The 20,724-nt window shown below is 38.6% G+C and overlaps 1 protein-coding gene across 7 annotated transcripts in view; it reads right to left on the bottom strand.

Moving 5' to 3' along the window:
* LOC143256468 (uncharacterized) overlaps window positions 1-20,724 on the bottom strand; it is a 207,590-nt gene that overhangs the window by 109,859 nt on the left and 77,007 nt on the right. For 4 of the 7 annotated variants that reach the window (XM_076513737.1, XM_076513739.1, XM_076513738.1 and 1 more), the window contains one exon: window positions 15,977-16,048. In XM_076513737.1, the coding sequence (XP_076369852.1) occupies window positions 15,977-16,048 (72 nt within the window). Of the gene's footprint in view, window positions 1-15,976; window positions 16,331-19,864; window positions 20,083-20,724 lie in introns of those variants that run through there. The other 3 variants (XM_076513742.1, XM_076513745.1, XM_076513743.1) reach the window with 3 other exon arrangements.

Below are 20,724 nucleotides of genomic sequence, written 5' to 3'. Positions count from 1 at the left end.
AAAGCGCCACAATGGGCTATCAGTGCTCTGTCCACCCAGGGTATCGAAACTCGGTTTCTAGCGTTGTAAGTCCGAAAAAATGCCGCTGTGCCACTAGGGGGCGTCGGGAAGGTGGCGAGAAAGTAGGAGTCAATGACGTAATCATGACAAATGAGAGGCATAAATACAATTTTCAAAAAATATACTAATTACTACAACACATATTGCATTTCAGTGTGTACCCGTGTGTTATGTCTTGTCATTGAACTCAAATAATAAATTAGAAAGAGGCGTGCAGGAACGTATATTTGTTAAATGAATGATATACATTTGGGAAACGTACAGTGTTCGGGGTTGCACTAATTGGTGCACTTACGTTATAACTTATAACAACTGTTATATATTAAGACCGATGATGATTAAAGGTTTATAACTGATATACAGTTAAAAGCGCCCCTCAGTAGCACAGCGGCATGTATGTGGACTTGCAATGACAGAAACAGAGTTTCGATACCTGTGGGTTAACTACACACAAAAAAATGGTTAAAATTAAAATAATTTCAATGTGCTTTATGCAATCCAAATTCAACACACATGTGATAAGTATTGTAAAAAAAATTATCTAAGATTTGTTTGCTTCAAGTTAAGCACAAAGCTACATAACGGGCTATCCGTGCTCTGCCCACCACGGGTATCAAAACCCGGTTTCTAGTGCTACTGGAAGGCTTAACTTTAGACAAGTGGTTTAGTTACAGCTACTAGAAGTTTATTCTGACTTTAACGAGAGACAAATAATTTAAAAATTATGGTGTGCGATGTTGGTTTCTTTCAGAACCAAAGAAAACAAAATAGAAAACACTTTCTTGTCAGATGTAGTGTGCGGAACCCACTAATTCCAGAAAAATAATGTCTTTTAAATAAACAGATATGAAACTAAAGGTGACTTAGTAGATCGTGCAATATTTTAGGCAGAAATAAGGTTACACATCAATTTACAAGATCTGAAACCTGGGTGTGTGGGGTTGCACCCACTCATCTGACAAACTTGGTTGACTATTTGTTTATTTTGTTTTTGAATTTCGCGCAAAACTGCACGAGAGCTATTTGCGCTAGCTGCTCCTAATTTACCTAATTTCGTTCTAGAGGAAAGGCAACTAGTCATCACCACCCACCGCCAACTCTTGGGCTACTCTTTTACCAACGAATAGTGGGATTGACCGTCATATTTATAACGCCCCTACAACTAAGGGGACGAACATGTTTGGTGTGACACGGATTCGAACTGGCGACTCTCGGATTACGAGCTGAGTGCCTCAACCACCTAGCCAAGCCGGGACGTACAAACGTGGTTGAAGTTTCAGATGGTTGTTTGAAATGTTTTCGTGGTGAATAGAAAGTGTTAGGCTAAAAAGGATGTTTAGACCATCTTAAACCCTTAATTTTTCGATTATATTATCAGTGTGACTACATTATGTACCCATGGTTTATCAGTGAGGTCACATTTCATACAAGTATCCTACTTTTTTAGTCCATTGCTTTATACCAAAATACAATTTAAAAACTGTGTTTTGGATATTATCGGAAAATAACACACTAAACAAACCTTGAACTGGTGGATAATCACATCACCCACCACAAACTCTGAGACTACTCTGTTCGTAGAATAGGGTTTGACTGTCACTCTTACAACGCATCTTCAGCTCCAAAATGCGAAGTACAGTTTCACAGCAAGGAGACGCAAACAATTAACTCTTTGATACATAATCTGACAAATTAAAAAATATATTTTCGACAGAAAACACACACGTATACCGTCAAAGTTACAATGGCAGACTTACCTGAGTTATACATCTGTTTGACACCTTAGTAAAGGAGAGGAGGGGGGGGGGTAAAATGGATATTTACCGGCATTCTAGAATAATGGTTAACAAAAATTAATAATAAAATGGCAGCATGTAAAGACTATTTAGTGAAAAGCACCCTAGGTGTGAAAAGGAAAAGTACGACCGAAAAGGATTGCATGTACGACTTAAAGAAATGAAATCAAAATTGGTGGTGCAACTGATAGCTACACTTATAACATTTATACTAATTTTACAGCAAATATTTATAGATTAGCTAGACAGGCCGCGTATTTTGCTTCACGAATCACCATTCCCCAAGTTGAGCAAAAAACGTGACCTCGCTAACTATTGAATGAATATTTTCTATAAAAATATTATAAAGTTGGACCACCAATTTTGATTTCATTTCTAAATCGCACACTCATTTTTTATAGATATGTTTTTGTTAGTTTTTTTTGGTAAGTAATAACCGTTCACATGCATGATTATTTTTGAAAACTTTAGCTAGAAACTGCTAATCTAGTTTGATTGGCCTAACGTATACTGTACTTACGCATCTGCACGTGCTTTTTTCTTACAATGTTTTCGCTCTAAATCAGTCATTATAATCCGAATAACAAACAGTATATCAGTGATGTCGAGAAAACCCACTTGCAGAGAAATATATATGCAAAACGGCTCGTTTGGGTTGAGAAAATATTTTATGAAGAAGGTCGAAACGTTGTTCGCTCTTTTACGTAAAATATTTTCTCAACCCCAAAGAGCCGTTTTTATATATGTAAACAGTATATCCATCCACAGACCTTCTAGAGTAACAATCGATAACAACAAAAACACAGGAACAGAAAAAGTAAACCAAATCCAAATTATTAAGATGTTACATAGCCCCTAACAACATGTATCTACCCAAAAAGAAAACACCCCGACCGTGTTAGGCCATGTATACAAATTCCTGCAGATTGGCCACCCCCAACCGTGTGAGGCCTTGTATTCTAAATCCTACTAATGGATCACTCCCATGCATACCAATTGCTCTTAGCCGGTTGAGGAATACACTAGACTACCCGCTTTTTTTTCCAATTCATCCGTAAAATTCTAGTCTGTGTGTCAGAACCAAGTGACATGTGAAACATCGCTCCTTATTCCTTGTCTGTGTGTCAGAACCAAGTGACATGTAAAACATCGCTCCTTATTCCTTGTCTGTGTGTCAGAACCAAGTGATATGTAAAACATCGCTCCTTATTCCTTGTCTGTGTGTCAGAACCAAGTGACATATGAAACATCGCTCCTTATTCCTTGTCTGTGTGTCAGAACCAAGTGACATGTAAAACATCGCTCCTTATTCCTTGTCTGTGTGTCAGAACCAAGTGACATGTAAAACATCGCTCCTTATTCCTTGTCTGTGTGTCAGAACCAAGTGATATGTAAAACATCGCTCCTTATTCCTTGTCTGTGTGTCAGAACCAAGTGACATGTAAAACATCGCTCCTTATTCCTTGTCTGTGTGTCAGAACCAAGTGACATGTAAAACATCGCTCCTTATTCCTTGTCTGTGTGTCAGAACCAAGTGATATGTAAAACATCGCTCCTTATTCCTTGTCTGTGTGTCAGAACCAAGTGACATATGAAACATCGCTCCTTATTCCTTGTCTGTGTGTCAGAACCAAGTGACATGTAAAACATCGCTCCTTATTCCTTGTCTGTGTGTCAGAACCAAGTGACATGTAAAACATCGCTCCTTATTCCTTGTCTGTGTGTCAGAACCAAGTGATATGTAAAACATCGCTCCTTATTCCTTGTCTGTGTGTCAGAACCAAGTGACATGTAAAACATCGCTCCTTATTCCTTGTCTGTGTGTCAGAACCAGTGACATGTAAAACATCGCTCCTTATTCCTTGTCTGTGTGTCAGAACCAAGTGACATGTAAAACATCGCTCCTTATTCCTTGTCTGTGTGTCAGAACCAAGTGACATATGAAACATCGCTCCTTATTCCTTGTCTGTGTGTCAGAACCAAGTGAACATGTGAAACATCGCTCCTTATTCCTTGTCTGTGTGTCAGAACCAAGTGACATGTGAAACATCGCTCCTTATTCCTTGTCTGTGTGTCAGAACCAAGTGACATATGAAACATCGCTCCTTATTCCTTGTCTGTGTGTCAGAACCAAGTGACATGTAAAACATCGCTCCTTATTCCTTGTCTGTGTGTCAGAACCAAGTGACATGTGAAACATCGCTCCTTATTCCTTGTCTGTGTGTCAGAACCAAGTGATATGTGAAACATCGCTCCTTATTCCTTGTCTGTGTGTCAGAACCAAGTGACATGTGAAACATCGCTCCTTGTCTGTGTGTCAGAACCAAGTGACATGTAAAACATCGCTCCTTATTCCTTGTCTGTGTGTCAGAACCAAGTGATATGTGAAACATCGCTCCTTATTCCTTGTCTGTGTGTCAGAACCAAGTGACATGTGAAACATCGCTCCTTATTCCTTGTCTGTGTGTCAGAACCAAGTGACATGTGAAACATCGCTCCTTATTCCTTGTCTGTGTGTCAGAACCAAGTGACATATGAAACATCGCTCCTTATTCCTTGTCTGTGTGTCAGAACCAAGTAACATGTGAAACATCGCTCCTTATTCCTTGTCTGTGTGTCAGAACCAAGTGACATGTGAAACATCGCTCCTTATTCCTTGTCTGTGTGTCAGAACCAAGTGACATGTGAAACATCGCTCCTTATTCCTTGTCTGTGTGTCAGAACCAAGTGACATGTAAAACATCGCTCCTTATTCCTTGTCTGTGTGTCAGAACCAAGTGATATGTGAAACATCGCTCCTTATTCCTTGTCTGTGTGTCAGAACCAAGTGACATGTGAAACATCGCTCCTTATTCCTTGTCTGTGTGTCAGAACCAAGTAACATGTGAAACATCGCTCCTTATTCCTTGTCTGTGTGTCAGAACCAAGTGACATGTGAAACATCGCTCCTTATTCCTTGTCTGTGTGTCAGAACCAAGTAACATGTGAAACATCGCTCCTTATTCCTTGTCTGTGTGTCAGAACCAAGTGACATGTGAAACATCGCTCGTTATTCCTTGTCTGTGTGTCAGAACCAAATGAGATGTGAAACATCGCTCCTTATTCCTTGTCTGTGTGTCGGAACCAAGTAACATGTGAAACATCGCTCCTTATTCCTTGTCTGTGTGTCAGGAACCAAGTAACATGTGAAACATCGCTCCTTATTCCTTGTCTGTGTGTCGGAACCAAGTGACATGTGAAACATCGCTCCTTATTCCTTGTCTGTGTGTCAGGAACCAAGTAACATGTGAAACATCGCTCCTTATTCCTTGTCTGTGTGTCAGAACCAAGTGACATGTGAAACATCGCTCGTTATTCCTTGTCTGTGTGTCAGAACCAAATGAGATGTGAAACATCGCTCCTTATTCCTTGTCTGTGTGTCAGAACCAAGTGACATGTAAAACATCGCTCCTTATTCCTTGTCTGTGTGTCAGAACCAAGTAACATGTGAAACATCGCTCCTTATTCCTTGTCTGTGTGTCAGAACCAAGTGACATGTGAAACATCGCTCCTTATTCCTTGTCTGTGTGTCAGAACCAAGTGACATGTGAAACATCGCTCCTTATTCCTTGTCTGTGTGTCAGAACCAAGTGACATGTGAAACATCGCTCCTTATTCCTTGTCTGTGTGTCAGAACCAAGTGACATGTGAAACATCGCTCCTTATTCCTTGTCTGTGTGTCAGAACCAAGTGACATGTGAAACATCGCTCCTTATTCCTTGTCTGTGTGTCAGAACCAAGTGACATGTGAAACATCGCTCCTTATTCCTTGTCTGTGTGTCAGAACCAAGTGACATGTGAAACATCGCTCCTTATTCCTTGTCTGTGTGTCAGAACCAAGTGACATGTGAAACATCGCTCCTTATTCCTTGTCTGTGTGTCAGAACCAAGTGACATGTGAAACATCGCTCCTTATTCCTTGTCTGTGTGTCAGAACCAAGTGACATGTGAAACATCGCTCCTTATTCCTTGTCTGTGTGTCAGAACCAAGTGACATGTGAAACATCGCTCCTTATTCCTTGTCTGTGTGTCAGAACCAAGTGACATGTGAAACATCGCTCCTTATTCCTTGTCTGTGTGTCAGAACCAAGTGACATGTGAAACATCGCTCCTTATTCCTTGTCTGTGTGTCAGAACCAAGTGACATGTAAAACATCGCTCCTTATTCCTTGTCTGTGTGTCAGAACCAAGTGACATGTGAAACATCGCTCCTTATTCCTTGTCTGTGTGTCAGAACCAAGTGACATGTGAAACATCGCTCCTTATTCCTTGTCTGTGTGTCAGAACCAAGTGACATGTGAAACATCGCTCCTTATTCCTTGTCTGTGTGTCAGAACCAAGTGACATGTGAAACATCGCTCCTTATTCCTTGTCTGTGTGTCAGAACCAAGTGACATGTGAAACATCGCTCCTTATTCCTTGTCTGTGTGTCAGAACCAAGTGACATGTGAAACATCGCTCCTTATTCCTTGTCTGTGTGTCAGAACCAAGTGACATGTGAAACATCGCTCCTTATTCCTTGTCTGTGTGTCAGAACCAAGTGACATGTGAAACATCGCTCCTTATTCCTTGTCTGTGTGTCAGAACCAAGTGACATGTGAAACATCGCTCCTTATTCCTTGTCTTGTGTGTCAGAACCAAGTGACATGTGAAACATCGCTCCTTATTCCTTGTCTGTGTGTCAGAACCAAGTGACATGTGAAACATCGCTCCTTATTCCTTGTCTGTGTGTCAGAACCAAGTAACATGTGAAACATCGCTCCTTATTCCTTGTCTGTGTGTCAGAACCAAGTGACATGTGAAACATCGCTCCTTATTCCTTGTCTGTGTGTCAGAACCAAGTGACATGTGAAACATCGCTCCTTATTCCTTGTCTGTGTGTCAGAACCAAGTGACATGTGAAAACATCGCTCCTTATTCCTTGTCTGTGTGTCAGAACCAAGTGACATGTGAAACATCGCTCCTTATTCCTTGTCTGTGTGTCAGAACCAAGTGACATGTGAAACATCGCTCCTTATTCCTTGTCTGTGTGTCAGAACCAAGTGACATGTGAAACATCGCTCCTTATTCCTTGTCTGTGTGTCAGAACCAAGTGACATGTGAAACATCGCTCCTTATTCCTTGTCTGTGTGTCAGAACCAAGTGACATGTGAAACATCGCTCCTTATTCCTTGTCTGTGTGTCAGAACCAAGTGACATGTGAAACATCGCTCCTTATTCCTTGTCTGTGTGTCAGAACCAAGTGACATGTGAAACATCGCTCCTTATTCCTTGTCTGTGTGTCATGAACCAAGTGACATGTGAGAACATCGCTCCTTATTCCTTGTCTGTGTGTCAGAACCAAGTGACATGTGAAACATCGTCTGTGTGTCAGAACCAAGTGATATGTGAAACATCGCTCCTTGTCTGTGTGTCAGAACCAAGTGACATGTGAAACATCGCTCCTTATTCCTTGTCTGTGTGTCAGAACCAAGTGACATGTGAAACATCGCTCCTTATTCCTTGTCTGTGTGTCAGAACCAAGTGACATGTGAAACATCGCTCCTTATTCCTTGTCTGTGTGTCAGAACCAAGTGACATGTGAAACATCGCTCCTTATTCCTTGTCTGTGTGTCAGAACCAAGTGACATGTGAAACATCGCTCCTTATTCCTTGTCTGTGTGTCAGAACCAAGTGACATGTAAAACATCGCTCCTTATTCCTTGTCTGTCAGAACCAAGTGACATGTAAAACATCGCTCCTTATTCCTTGTCTGTGTGTCAGAACCAAGTGACATGTAAAACATCGCTCCTTATTCCTTGTCTGTGTGTCAGAACCAAGTGATATGTGAAACATCGCTCCTTATTCCTTGTCTGTGTGTCAGAACCAAGTGACATGTGAAACATCGCTCCTTATTCCTTGTCTGTGTGTCAGAACCAAGTGATATGTGAAACATCGCTCCTTGTCTGTGTGTCAGAACCAAGTGACATGTAAAACATCGCTCTTGTCTGTGTGTCAGAACCAAGTGACATGTGAAACATCGCTCCTTGTCTGTGTGTCAGAACCAAGTGACATGTGAAACATCGCTCCTTGTCTGTGTGTCAGAACCAAGTAACATGTGAGACATCGCTCCTTATTCCTTGTCTGTGTGTCAGAACCAAGTGACATATGAAACATCGTTCCTTATTCCTTGTCTGTGTGTCAGAACCAAGTGACATGTAAAACATCGCTCCTTATTCCTTGTCTGTGTGTCAGAACCAAGTAACATGTGAAACATCGCTCCTTATTCCTTGTCTGTGTGTCAGAACCAAGTGACATGTAAAACATCGCTCCTTATTCCTTGTCTGTGTGTCAGAACCAAGTAACATGTGAAACATCGCTCCTTATTCCTTGTCTGTGTGTCAGAACCAAGTGACATGTAAAACATCGCTCCTTATTCCTTGTCTGTGTGTCAGAACCAAGTGATATGTGAAACATCGCTCCTTATTCCTTGTCTCACGTCAGAAATACAATGTAGATAGTTGTATAAGTCTGAAATGTAGCAGTGAAGTACAGGCAGGAGAAGGGAGTACTTTTATAATGTTAATATATCAACAGACAACAATAACAGTATATCTGAAGGAGGATACGATAAACACTCCAGGATCATAAAGTCAGAACCATTTACACAGGTGGTACTTCAGGATATTGTAAAACCATGAAAAGCAGAACTGTGGTGAGCTCCACCAACTTCTTTGTGTGTGTGTAAGTCATCAATCGAACCTAAAACCTATTACACTAGAAACGGGTGTTCTCTCAACCGTGATGTACTGTCATCTCATAGAGAAATGGCACAGATATTGTGTAAATCCTAAACAAAATTGGTAATAATAACAAATTCACGTATTTTATCTATAACAGCTGCTGTTGACGATATAAATATAATCTATATCTATTGTATCTTAGCCGGACTGATGAGTACTGATATTGGACGATAGGCCTCGTCAGCATTGGATATAGGAGGTGAAGATCGGCTGACATATTATTTCTTACTTATAGTCATAAATTCTTAAATTCATTAGCAGTTCTCTCCACTTCCTGACAATAAGGCCCATCCTTGGGGTTTGTCTCTGGGTCATGGGGTAATTATTACTAAGACGCCAGGATGTGAACTTAAGGACTCAAAGGACTAACCAATGAGTGTTTGCTAATTGCTAGTAAGGCACTCTGTAACGTTTCAAATCATTCACGGCAAATTTCTATAATCAGAAAGCTCTCGTATTATTAGATTTCATGTTTTGTGGTAAAAACGGTATAGTTATGTCGATCAATAACCCGAAGAATGACTTAGTTACAACAAACAAAGTTGATTAAACGGAAACCCAAATGACGCTCTATAGGAAAGACCAATGTGTCCTAGAGACTTCACGTTAAAACTTTAATTCTAGCTACTGATGTTGTTTTCAGCGCGAAGTCACACACTGGGCTATCTTATTTCAATTCCACTGTACGGAATCAAACCTCGGATGTTTAACGTTGTAAGTCCGCAAACTAATAATGAGCTACCCGGAAGAATAATAAGTGAAATAATTATACTTAATTAACGTATTTATATTTATATTTGTCAATATCGTGTATATTCACACATTTATAGTTTTAGTTAAATAATTTATTCAAAATTTATGTTAATTAAAAGTAATAATAATATTACATTACTTAAAATAACGAATATTACTTTGTACACACTTTTTTCATAGTTTCGTTTATTAATTACTGAGTGTTTATTGCAGCTGTTATTTTACGAATAATTTAGTTTCTAAGTGATTACTGTTCTGTTTATATAATTTTAGCGAAGAGCTGCGCAGAGAGCTCTGCGCATGAACATCCCTGATTTTAATTTGATACATTAGTTAGTTCAGTGATTTTCAAAGTTTACAAAACCATGGCAACCGTCCTATTTCATTCCGTTCCCCACATAGCCTCAACCCACACTTAAAGCCTAGCCTAGGTGAAAGTGTTTTGTTTTGTTTTAATTTCGCACAAAGCTACACGAGAGCTATCTGTATTAGCCGTCCCTAATTTAGCAGTGTAAGACTAGAGGAAAGATAGCTAGTCATCACTACCAACCGCCAACTCTTGGGATACACTTTTACCAACGAATAGTGGGATTGACCATCACATTATAATGACCCCACAGGCTGAAAGGACGAGCATGTTTGGTGTGACGGGGATTCGAACTCGCGACCTTCAGATTACGAGTCGAGCGCTCTAAACACCTGGCATGTGTGCATTTTTCTTATAACAAAGCAACATCAGGCTATCTGTTGTGCCCAACGAGGAGAATCGAACTCATGATTTTAGCGTTGTAAATCCGAAGACTTACCGCTGTCCGAGCAAGGAGCAAACACTGGGCATGAGCAGCCGCAGATGAAAGTGACGAAGTTCACAATCGTATCGTTAATATAAAACACGTAAATACATATGCAAAAATACTTACAACTTTAAAAAATACCTTTGGTTCTTGAAGAATTATTTAACATACAATAATTGCTTAACAAAAACCAAAAACACCGTTACCTGTTTTGATCCCTATGGCCAGGTGATTAAGATACTCGATTCGTAACCTGAGGGTTGCGGGTTCGAATCCCCGTCACACCAAACATGCTCACCCTTTCAACTGTGGGGGCGTTATGTGAACGTCAATCCCACTATTCGTTAGTAAAAGAGTAGCCCCAAAATTGGCGGTGGGTGGTAATGACTAGCCGCCTTCCCAGTGTAGACTTACACTGCTAAATTATGGAGGGCTGGCGCAGATAGCCCTCGTGCAGCTTTGCACGAAATTCAAACCAAACCGTTACCTGTTATCCTTGTGGAACCCCCTGATGGTCCTTCGCAGAGCCCTGGAGCCTCACGGAACACAGTTTGAAAACCAGTGGAAAAGAAGGAAGACAGCTAGTTAATAACACCATTGTAGTAACTCTTGGCTAATTGGCCGGATACAATGATTTTACTGTCACTCTTCTAATTCATCCACGGTCCCAAAATGCGCAGCGCATTCTCTGGGAACGGGACGCAGACCACGGTTGGAACACGCTAATAACTATCCACGCCCAGGCTATTAAGTGGAGTTAACTCACCTCTTCTTAGACGTATAGAATAGCATTTACTTTCATCCTTGTAGCCTTTAGTGTCTTACAGCTCATTGATTTGTTGGTATGAAGAAGATATAGGACCCAATCTTTAATTTGAAGAGATATTATTTAATCTCTGACAACACTCCTTAGTCCCACCTAAAATCCCTGATAAGTCCAACTATCTTTGAAATAAATGATTTCTGAAGACACGCTGTTTCAGGGTGAAAGTTAATTTCCTTACTCAAGTGTGAGTTGAACAGAAAGATGTTCCACACTTATCAATTTTGTTCGGTTAATCTGTTTACTGTGAAGCTAAGTTTGGATCGGCCCAGCACGGCCAGGTGGTTAAGGCACTCAACTCGTAATCTGAGGGTCGCGTATTCGAATCCCCGTCACACCAAATATAGTCGCCCTTTAAGTTGTGGGGGCGTTATAATGTGACGGTCAAAACCACTATTTGTTGGTAAAAGTGTAGTCCAAGAGTTGGCGGTGGGTGGTGATGACTAGCTGCTTTCCCTCTAGACTTACATTGCTAAATTTGGGACGGCTAGCGCAGATAGCCCTCGAGTAGCTTTGCGCGAAATTCAAAACAATCTAAAACCAAGTTTGGATGGGTCCTTTGCCAACGCCACAAAGAGCAGCTTACCGTTTTGGATCTCTTGATTTCTCCAACTTTAAAATAACTTTAAAGGTTTTTAAGTTATTATAGTTGAAAGTCTCTAGTGGCTCAGCTGAAAGTCTGAAGGCTTATAACGTTAAAAATCCGGACTTCGATACTCACGATGAGTACAGCACAAATAGCCTATTGTGTAGTGTTGTGCTTAACAACAAACAAACAAACTGTTCAAATTGTTTGTTTGTTTTGCATTTAACCATAAAATCACACAAAGAGCTATCTGTGTTGTGCCCACCACGGATATCGAAATCTGGTTTCTAGCGGTATGAGATCGCAGACATACTGCTGTGCCACTGAGATGTGTGTTCAGAATGTAAGCACAAACAGTAACATTAAAGTTAAGCACATTTCGGTGTGCACTTGTTCCTTCTATTGAATTAGCTAAATCTTACGTAAAGCTAATTCACTTGTCTCTTTTTATAGTAACTCTTAGCCGTAACTACACGAGATGTTCCTTCAATAATCTTCAGTGTTAGTCGAAGTCCCTGGTACTAAGACATTAATCCAGTTTTAAACAAGTACCAGCTATAGTTTTCGGAGTGCTATTTTACCAAACAAAGTCGGTTAGCTCTTTCTTTAGTTCTACAAATCACACTGATGTTACTAGTTGTTATTTATCTCTGAAACAGTGAATCTGTCCCCACTGTTTCACCACTTTCAGTTTGTTTTGTTTGTTCCGGATCTTCTGTCTCCATTTATTACAACTTCCTATCGCAGACCTCGGAATAGAAGCGTCCCATAGTGTCTGTACGACTGACGTTTTATCGAGCTGGGACATTCTTTCTATTTGATAATTATTACTTTATGGCTTCATATGATTCCTAATCTACAATACCCTCCATGTAACTTGATACATTTTTGAGCTACGATAGATTTTTGTACTTTGTACTTTTAATCTAAACGGAACCTTATGGGTTAAATGACCAGATCAGAGCCCCCCTATGAGTCTAGAATAGCCCTCCTTAATTTTAAATTTCTGGTTAGAGGGAGCCAGAAAGGCTATTAACCGAATAAGGGGTTTGGTTGTTTCTTCTATAACTCACCCACAGCTGAAAGTACAGAACATGTTGAGCAGTTTCGCGGCGCGAGTCTTGGAACCCCGGAACCGCAAAAGTAAACAATATGCGACAAATGTCCCCACTTTATGTTATTTGTTCATTAGTTTTAATTTGATACTGAGTGAGGACAATTCGATTTTCATAAGAGCTAGTAACAAGTTAACCATTAAAATTTAAAATTACACTGAGATATAATTTCTACACCTAAGACAGTTAGTACGCGTGCGCAACAAAATTAGGTTACCTTTGCGACTTCACGGTAGTATTTTCGTTAAATTTATGGGAATTCTAGGTGGCATAACGAAAGCAACACAAAACATACTCTTCAGTTCTGTAATTTTAAATATTTTACACATGCTAATAAAAATTCATAAGACATCTAAATCCCAGTGAAATATATGTAAAACAATTTGAAAGGGCAAGAAACATAGCAGTATAAACAACCAACGTGTAATCTCTAAATGGTTGAAACTACTGCTTCCAACAGGTACAACCGGTATCACAAGTTTGATAAATAAAAAACCTATTACACAAGCATATTTAGAAGAGTGCCTGCTACCATGCCGAAGGTCGCAATTAATTTTCTGTGGTCGTTTATTTACTTGTATTTAGTCTTGTGTGTTTGTTTTTCCTTATAGCAAAGCCACATGGGGCTATCTGCTCAGCCCACCGAGGGGAATCGAACCCCTGATTTTAGCGTTGTAAATCCGGAGACATACCGCTGTACTAGCGGGGGGCCCTTACGTTCATAAGATGTTTACCGTATAAAAATACCCTCTCTACCATCCATAAACCGCCATTATTTGCACTCAACAATAGTTAGTTCAAAACAATGTTGTACACATTGATTGTTAGAGGCGGTTAATAATGAACGGGAATGAATGTTATTGGTTGCTTTAAATTTAATAATTACTGAACATTAAGTACTTACAAAAACAAAAATTTTCTTCTTTATTATTTTCAGGATGGCCATTTTGCATTGGTTACCGACTATTGTTGAGATTCAAACAAACAGGAAATCAGATGACTAGACTATATATTGTATTATCGGAAGGAAAGAAAATGGCCTAAAACATTGTTCGGCTGTTTCGGTACCTGTGTTGAGCAGAGCATAGATAGCTAGCTCATAGTGTAGCTTAGTGTTTAACTTCAAACAAGGCCTGGCATGGTCAGGTAGGTTAAGGCGTTCGACGTGTTAAGGCGTGCGACTCGTAATCTGAGTGTCGCGGGTTCGCATCCCCGTCGCGCCAAACATGCTCGCCCTTTCAGCCGTGGGGGCGTTATAATGTGACGGTCAATCCCACTATTCGTTGGTAAAAGAGTAGCCCAAGAGTTGGCGGTGGGTGGTGATAACTAGCTGCCTTCCCTCTAATCTTACATTAATAAATTAGGGATGGCTAGCACAGATAGCCCTCGAGTAGCTTTGCGCGAAATTCATAACAAACAAACGAAACTTCAAACAAACATGAATGTTCTTCAAACAGTACGCCTCAAATCACATGCCAAATGTTATCCTGTTATCTACAACAACTACCAATCTCCAGGTTACGAGAACGTCTTATGGCAATTCCTAGATGATTGTTGTTGCTGTTGTAGCACAAAACTACACAACATGCGATCTGTGCTCTGCCCACCACGGGTATCGAAAACCGGTTTCTAGCGTTGTAAGTCCGGAAACATGCCACTGGAGGAACATTCTAGATCAACTGTATGAAGTTCTTAAACTTTTCCCAAATTGCCTCTAAAGCATTAAGTATCTTAACAACATAAATTATTTGTTTTTTTCAGGGCAAAGGCATACTGTTGCAGAGAATCGAACCGTACATTTTACCTTTATAAGTCCGTATGATAACTAAATAAAATATGCCGGTCAGTTATGTTACGTGTGATGTGTATAAAATTAGCTCAATATTTTGCTAATCACACTTTTTGTTTAGAGTTTTCATAAACGTACTGTATCCTTCTTTCAAAGAGCCCGGAATGTCCAGGTAGTTAAGGCACTCGACTTTTTTTTTTTTTATCAAATGTAGTCGCATATTTAATTACAGTTTGAATTTATGAAATGTATAATTAAATATATTTCACTATTTTTTTCTAACATAAGCCTAGAAAGTGTTATTAGTTTTCTGAAAAAGTATTCATAATTCTTCAGTCCCCCTTGCGGAACAGCGATACGTCTTTATAGACTTTATAGACAATTTATATTGTAACGAATTTAATATTAAATATTTATTTTAATATCTATGTTTGTTCAGTTTAATATACATTTAGAAATGCATGTATCTTATAATGTTAAATGTTGTGTTGTTTTTTTTGCGAAAGTCCCGCCTGTTCTCTAAATTTCTAGAAGATTCTCAAGTGTAAGAATCAATAATATAGGTTTTACATAGTTGCCAACTGAACTTTCGAAATACTCGCCTAAAAGTTTATAGATCGACGCATCAAGAGAGAGCAAGAGAATACTGTTTGCTCACTATAGTGAGTATACTATAAAGCTCGAAAGCTTTAATTGTGATAAACGTTTATTAATTGGAAAATTACAGGTATTCGACCAGAAACATTTATAGATGTCTAACATTACAAACCGTTCAGCTTCAGTGAATTAACTTTGGACGTTGGTATTTCTACAAGGAGATTAGATATTTTCGTCAGAAAAAAACGTGTGACGAAGCTAGCTAGCTTCGTGTCGAGTGAATTGTACCTATATATCAACAGAATTAAATCGCTCATTATGAAACGTCGATAAGGAATTCAGTGTCAGGCCAGATAGAAGACTCAGTATTGTTTGCAAGTTTGTAAAACTTTTATATACAAATCATTATTTGTAATAACCGTTATTGTATATTATATTGTTGTTTGTGTAATAAAATATATTTGTGTTAAGAAAGAAAATTGTGTATATTATTCTTGTTGGTAAATATCATAAACTTGATACACACTGATATTCAATTAACTTTAAATTGAAAGTAATATTTCCGGTTATTTGAAGTCGTAATACGTAACGTATGCAACATAATAAATCGGAGACTCGTTCGACATAAGTTATAATACGTAACAAAACTTACATTACTAAAGTCCGGGGTTCGATTCCACGTATCTCTAACATTTTTCTATCACTATAAACCAATGATGCAATTATCTAGATTCACAAAGTTATAATATTTTAAGAGTCAATACTTTAAAATGACAATTCGTCCGATGTCAACTACACGCCTTACAAAAAGATATAATTATGATATCAAAACCAAAACTTACCTTAAAGTTATCTTCACATTGTACTTCCGCTATTCCAGAGCTGTTATAAATCTTCAGCTGTTGAAGCGCGCCCTTAAAAACAAGAAGGAATATAACACAGTGGGTAATATAAACTGCTAATCGTTGCATGACGTGGCTTAATGTTAAGCATGTCCATAACTGGGAGACTAAATGCGGCACTGTTCTTGTGGTCGACATCTCACGACATGGAGCTAAACAGGTTTGTTGCTCTATAATCAGTAGGTTTCAAATTGTCTTAGAGGACAAGTTTGCCCAAAAAAATTCAGAGAACAAAGTTTCATGAACAGAAGAAGCTATGTTCGTCTTTTAACATTTCTTGACTTCCATAGGACACTGGATTAAAATAGATACAAAAAAAAATATATACATATTAATAATGTATAGATATTTTATGTTACCAACTGGATCACGTGACATGATTCAAACATATCGTTGAATTTGTAATTGCGTGTGTCGTGTTAGAAGATTTGTCACGAGACGCACGTTGGACACGAAGGAAACCGTCCAACTCTAACTCGTCTCACTAATTTGTCAACAATGAATCTGTTGCGCTGTCGAGCACGTGCACTAAAGTTTTCTAGCGTGAACTAATGGATCCATAATGTTTTTTTTTCTTCTTTCTAGTGGCAAGAAACGCAACATCCTTTAGCAGTCAACAGTAAAAGAACAGTCCAGTCAACAGTCGCTGAACGTAAACAGCAGAATAAAATAAAGATATCTATCACGCTTTTAAAATTGTATATTTCTGTTAGTTCGTTCACCAGAACACACAATCGTTTGGAACCATACTTTTAACGTATAATATCACTTGAAATCAGTAGAATAGAGTGTGTAGTTAAACCCTATCAGTGGAGAAATTCTGGATATATTATCAAATATATTCTGGTTCAAACAGGTTTCCTGCATAAATAAGGGTTCAGAATTAAACCACTAATTAATGTTGATAAATTAATAACCGGTATAACTACATGTATACAACGACATAACGTATAACAGTGATGAGAACACATCGATTAACTGATCTATAATTTGTCATCTGTCAATTATTTGACAGATTTGATATTATAGATCAAAACAGTAGATCTATTTTTGGTTAGTTTAAAAGCTTTGCATAATTGTCTACCGAAGTATCACAAATTCAAAGAACCTGCAAGGATATGTTAACACTTACGTATGTGCCTTTTCTAAACCATAACCAACAATGATGTATTGTTGAATGAAACTAATACGGTTCAGTTGCAACGACTTGGGTCAGTTCCCCCAAAATTGGAAGGAGGATGAGAGAGATTTTGAAGAACGAATTCTGTTACATTTTTAGAACTACTAACAAAGCCTGGAAGACTGGATTGTAATAACACTGCTGTCCCCATGGTTGAATGATGGTCCAACGATTTTCAAGTCTTTTTCTCTCTTTTTTACATCCTCCCCATCCTCTCTTAATCATAGTCTAGAAGTTACGTCACGTGATCGTGAAGTCCTCGTGATGGTTCAATGGCTTAGTCATGTTAAAATCGTTCTTTTCTAGGACTCTATTATCCTGCAGTTGTAAAGAGGTTTTTACCGGTGGGAAAAAGAAAAGTTATAAAAAGTATTTTTTGTCACATATTTAATCAGTTTTTATGAAGTAAATGTTTACTAATACGGTTTATTTATTAATATTTCAGTCACGTTACATTGTGGGTACTGTGTACTTAAAATATCTTTTATATTAAAGCTCTATTCTTTTTTCTTTCTTTCTTTTTTCGTGCAGTGAAACATAGTTTAATCCACCTAGTGTTGGAAAAAAGAAGTACAACACGACGTAGCACGCATATTAAAGTTCAGTCGTTCCTTACCTTCTCGTCAGCGTACATAAATCAAAATCACATCCATGTTTTTTTATCAGTTTTATTATCGAACGTGTTGACGTTACCACCCATTTCGCGCAAATGATAGCTAATACCATCATGAAAACGAGGGTCCGATAGGTAGTTTTAGAATAGTGGCAAAAAGACCTAAGCCTAACTGATTATTCTTGTCACCTGTAAGCGGATACTGCGCTTATTAATAATAACCCAACCATTCTTTTCAGCATATTAAACGAAAATCTTGTCGTATTTAGTTATTCGTATGTAATTAAGATATTATAACAGCATTTTTCACAGACTTTCTTGTACAACTTCACTACCTTAAGTGTGACTGCCGTAAGTAGAAATCCCGCCCAGTGATACATGAATGAACTATCCACCTCACGGCACGGCCGCAAAAGTTGTTTAATCAACGCGTCTATTGTTTAGTTAGGATAAGACAAGTTAACTAACTACACCAGCCACGTGATTGTTGAAGACTGACTTGTTATAAATAAATCATTCAACCTCATAAGGAATTCAACCTTAGAAGAACTTAACGAGAAGACACAACTATGAGTTTTGTTGAAGCCTAACTAAATAAAAGTTAACAATGTTAAAACAAGAAATATGAAAATAAATTATTAATTTTATAAGTAAATATCATGATAATGAAGAGCGGTTCACTGGGGATTTGTAATAATGGGGGTTGGAACCCCATATTTATTACTGGTTCTTAAAGATTATAACTGTATCCAATACTGTTTTCAGGACACTTCAGTAACAATGGAAATATTTGTACTTGTTTAAGCCCCTTTGAAAAAAGTCCAGATAAAGCCATTTACTAAAGGGGTGATAGAGGTAGGGTCATACTCACTGAAGAAGTAGTTAAGGAAGGAATAAGAAATTGTTTACGGATTATTACGAGGACACTGTATCTTTTAGTATTATTTTTATACAAAGTGTTTCAAACACTGATAAAAGTTTGTTTGTTTGTTTTTGAATTTCACACAAAGCTAGTCGACGGCTATCTGCGCTAGCCGCCCCTAATTTAGCAGTGTAAGACTAGAGGGAAGGCAGCTAGTCATCACCACCCACCGCCAACTCTTGGGCTACTCTTTTACCAACGAATAGTGGGATTGACCGTAACATTATAGCGCCCCCACAACTGAAAAGGCGACCATGTTTGGTGTGACGGGGATTCGAATACGCGACCCTCAGACTACGAGTCGCACGCCTTAACTCGCTTGGCCATGCCGGGCCCTGATAAAAGTATAACAGAACAGTGTTTTGGTTTGATATAATGATGACGTATGGAAGCTATAGATCATCGTTTGCTGACGTTCCAGGTTTGTTGTTTAATACTTTAAATTCCTCATACAATACTCAATGAGAAGAATGAAGCTACTAATTGTTGTCAAGGGACGTAATTTGTACAATAATAACAATATTGTACGTGCATTTCAAACGTAAAAAACAGTCTAAATGTTAGTTACCCACACCTATCAGCCCTCTTAATGACATTTGGTTCTAAGAAACAGTCAAATGTTAGTTACGTACACCTATCAGCCCTCTTAGTCACATTTGGTTCTAAGAAACAGTACAAATATTAGTTACCTACACCTATCAGCCCTCTTAGTCACATCTGGTTCTAAGAATTAGTTACGTACACCTATCAGCCCTCTTAATCACATTTGGTTCTAAGAAACAGTCCAAATGTTAGTTACATACACCTGTCAGCCCTTCCTAGTCACACTTTGTTCTAAGAAACAGTCCAAATATTAGTTACGTACACCTGTCAGCCCTCCTAGTCACATTTGGTTCTAAGAAACAGTACAAATATTAGTAACATATATCTGTAAGAGTCTTTTTAGCTCATCCACTCCTCATAATAACATACATAACTTTGTTTACAACTGTGCACGTGCTCACACACAACACGCATAAATCAGTATACTGATCAGAGAAGGGTGCTTAGCATAATCTGTCCTAAATGTTTCTAATAGACACAATAAAGAAGAAATATACAATTATATACTACCGTGGTTGAGTGACTATGTTTACCTCCTCTGGAAAATCGTCGAATCACACGACCTCACTGTATTAAAGTCCTAAGTTAAAACAGAAGCCCTTGGAATACATCAACATTTTCATGATGGGCACGACACGGACACGTCTAACGAACTCACCAGCAAAACTTCAACCGTCACTGTGCCAAAGTTACGGTAGGTCCTGTCTAAATACTCCTCATCCTGGCCTCCTCAGCTCACTTGCACATGTGCACACTTTATAACTCTTGTAACCCTCGCGAGGCCCGCGGGGGCTGTAAGATTCGTCTTTAAGTAATACATAGTAAGAGGAGATAACTGGTTCTTGGCCGAGAGCTCAATCTAAGATCCCTGCATATCTTAGCATACATATGTATATGTGTGTGTGTGAGAGAGAAAATCAAATATTTAAACCTAAGAAACACATCATGACATCTTCAGTTTGCCCCTGAAGAAAAAAGGTCCACTTTTCGAAAGTGCTCGGGTTATAAGGTTTCTATTTCATTTTTATCAAGACTTCTTGGACTTAGGTGTTTTTCGAAAACCTTGACATCATATGACGAACAGGAACTTCCTGTTTTCACGGTAAACATAATATTCAACATGTTCTATGGTATCCCTGTTTCATCTTATTTGACATTCAAAAACTAGCCAACCCGCCTTTCAATAATTTTCTTCTATGCGCAATTATTGTAAGGTTTTGTTCGTTCAGCTCGAATAACGACGTCACGTTTCGAATAACCAATTAAACATGCTCATAACTTTTGGTGGTAATAAATATCACGAAATAGTTTAATATTAACGTTCTTGTTTTTCTAAAACTCTCTAATACAGGTCTTCTCTTTCCATAAGA

This window comes from Tachypleus tridentatus, chromosome 7, assembly GCF_004210375.1.
Source record: "Tachypleus tridentatus isolate NWPU-2018 chromosome 7, ASM421037v1, whole genome shotgun sequence".
Taxonomy (NCBI): Eukaryota; Metazoa; Arthropoda; class Merostomata; order Xiphosura; family Limulidae; genus Tachypleus; species Tachypleus tridentatus.
The sequence above is the reverse complement of the archived record's forward strand: the minus strand, read 5'-3'. Positions and strand labels throughout refer to the sequence as shown.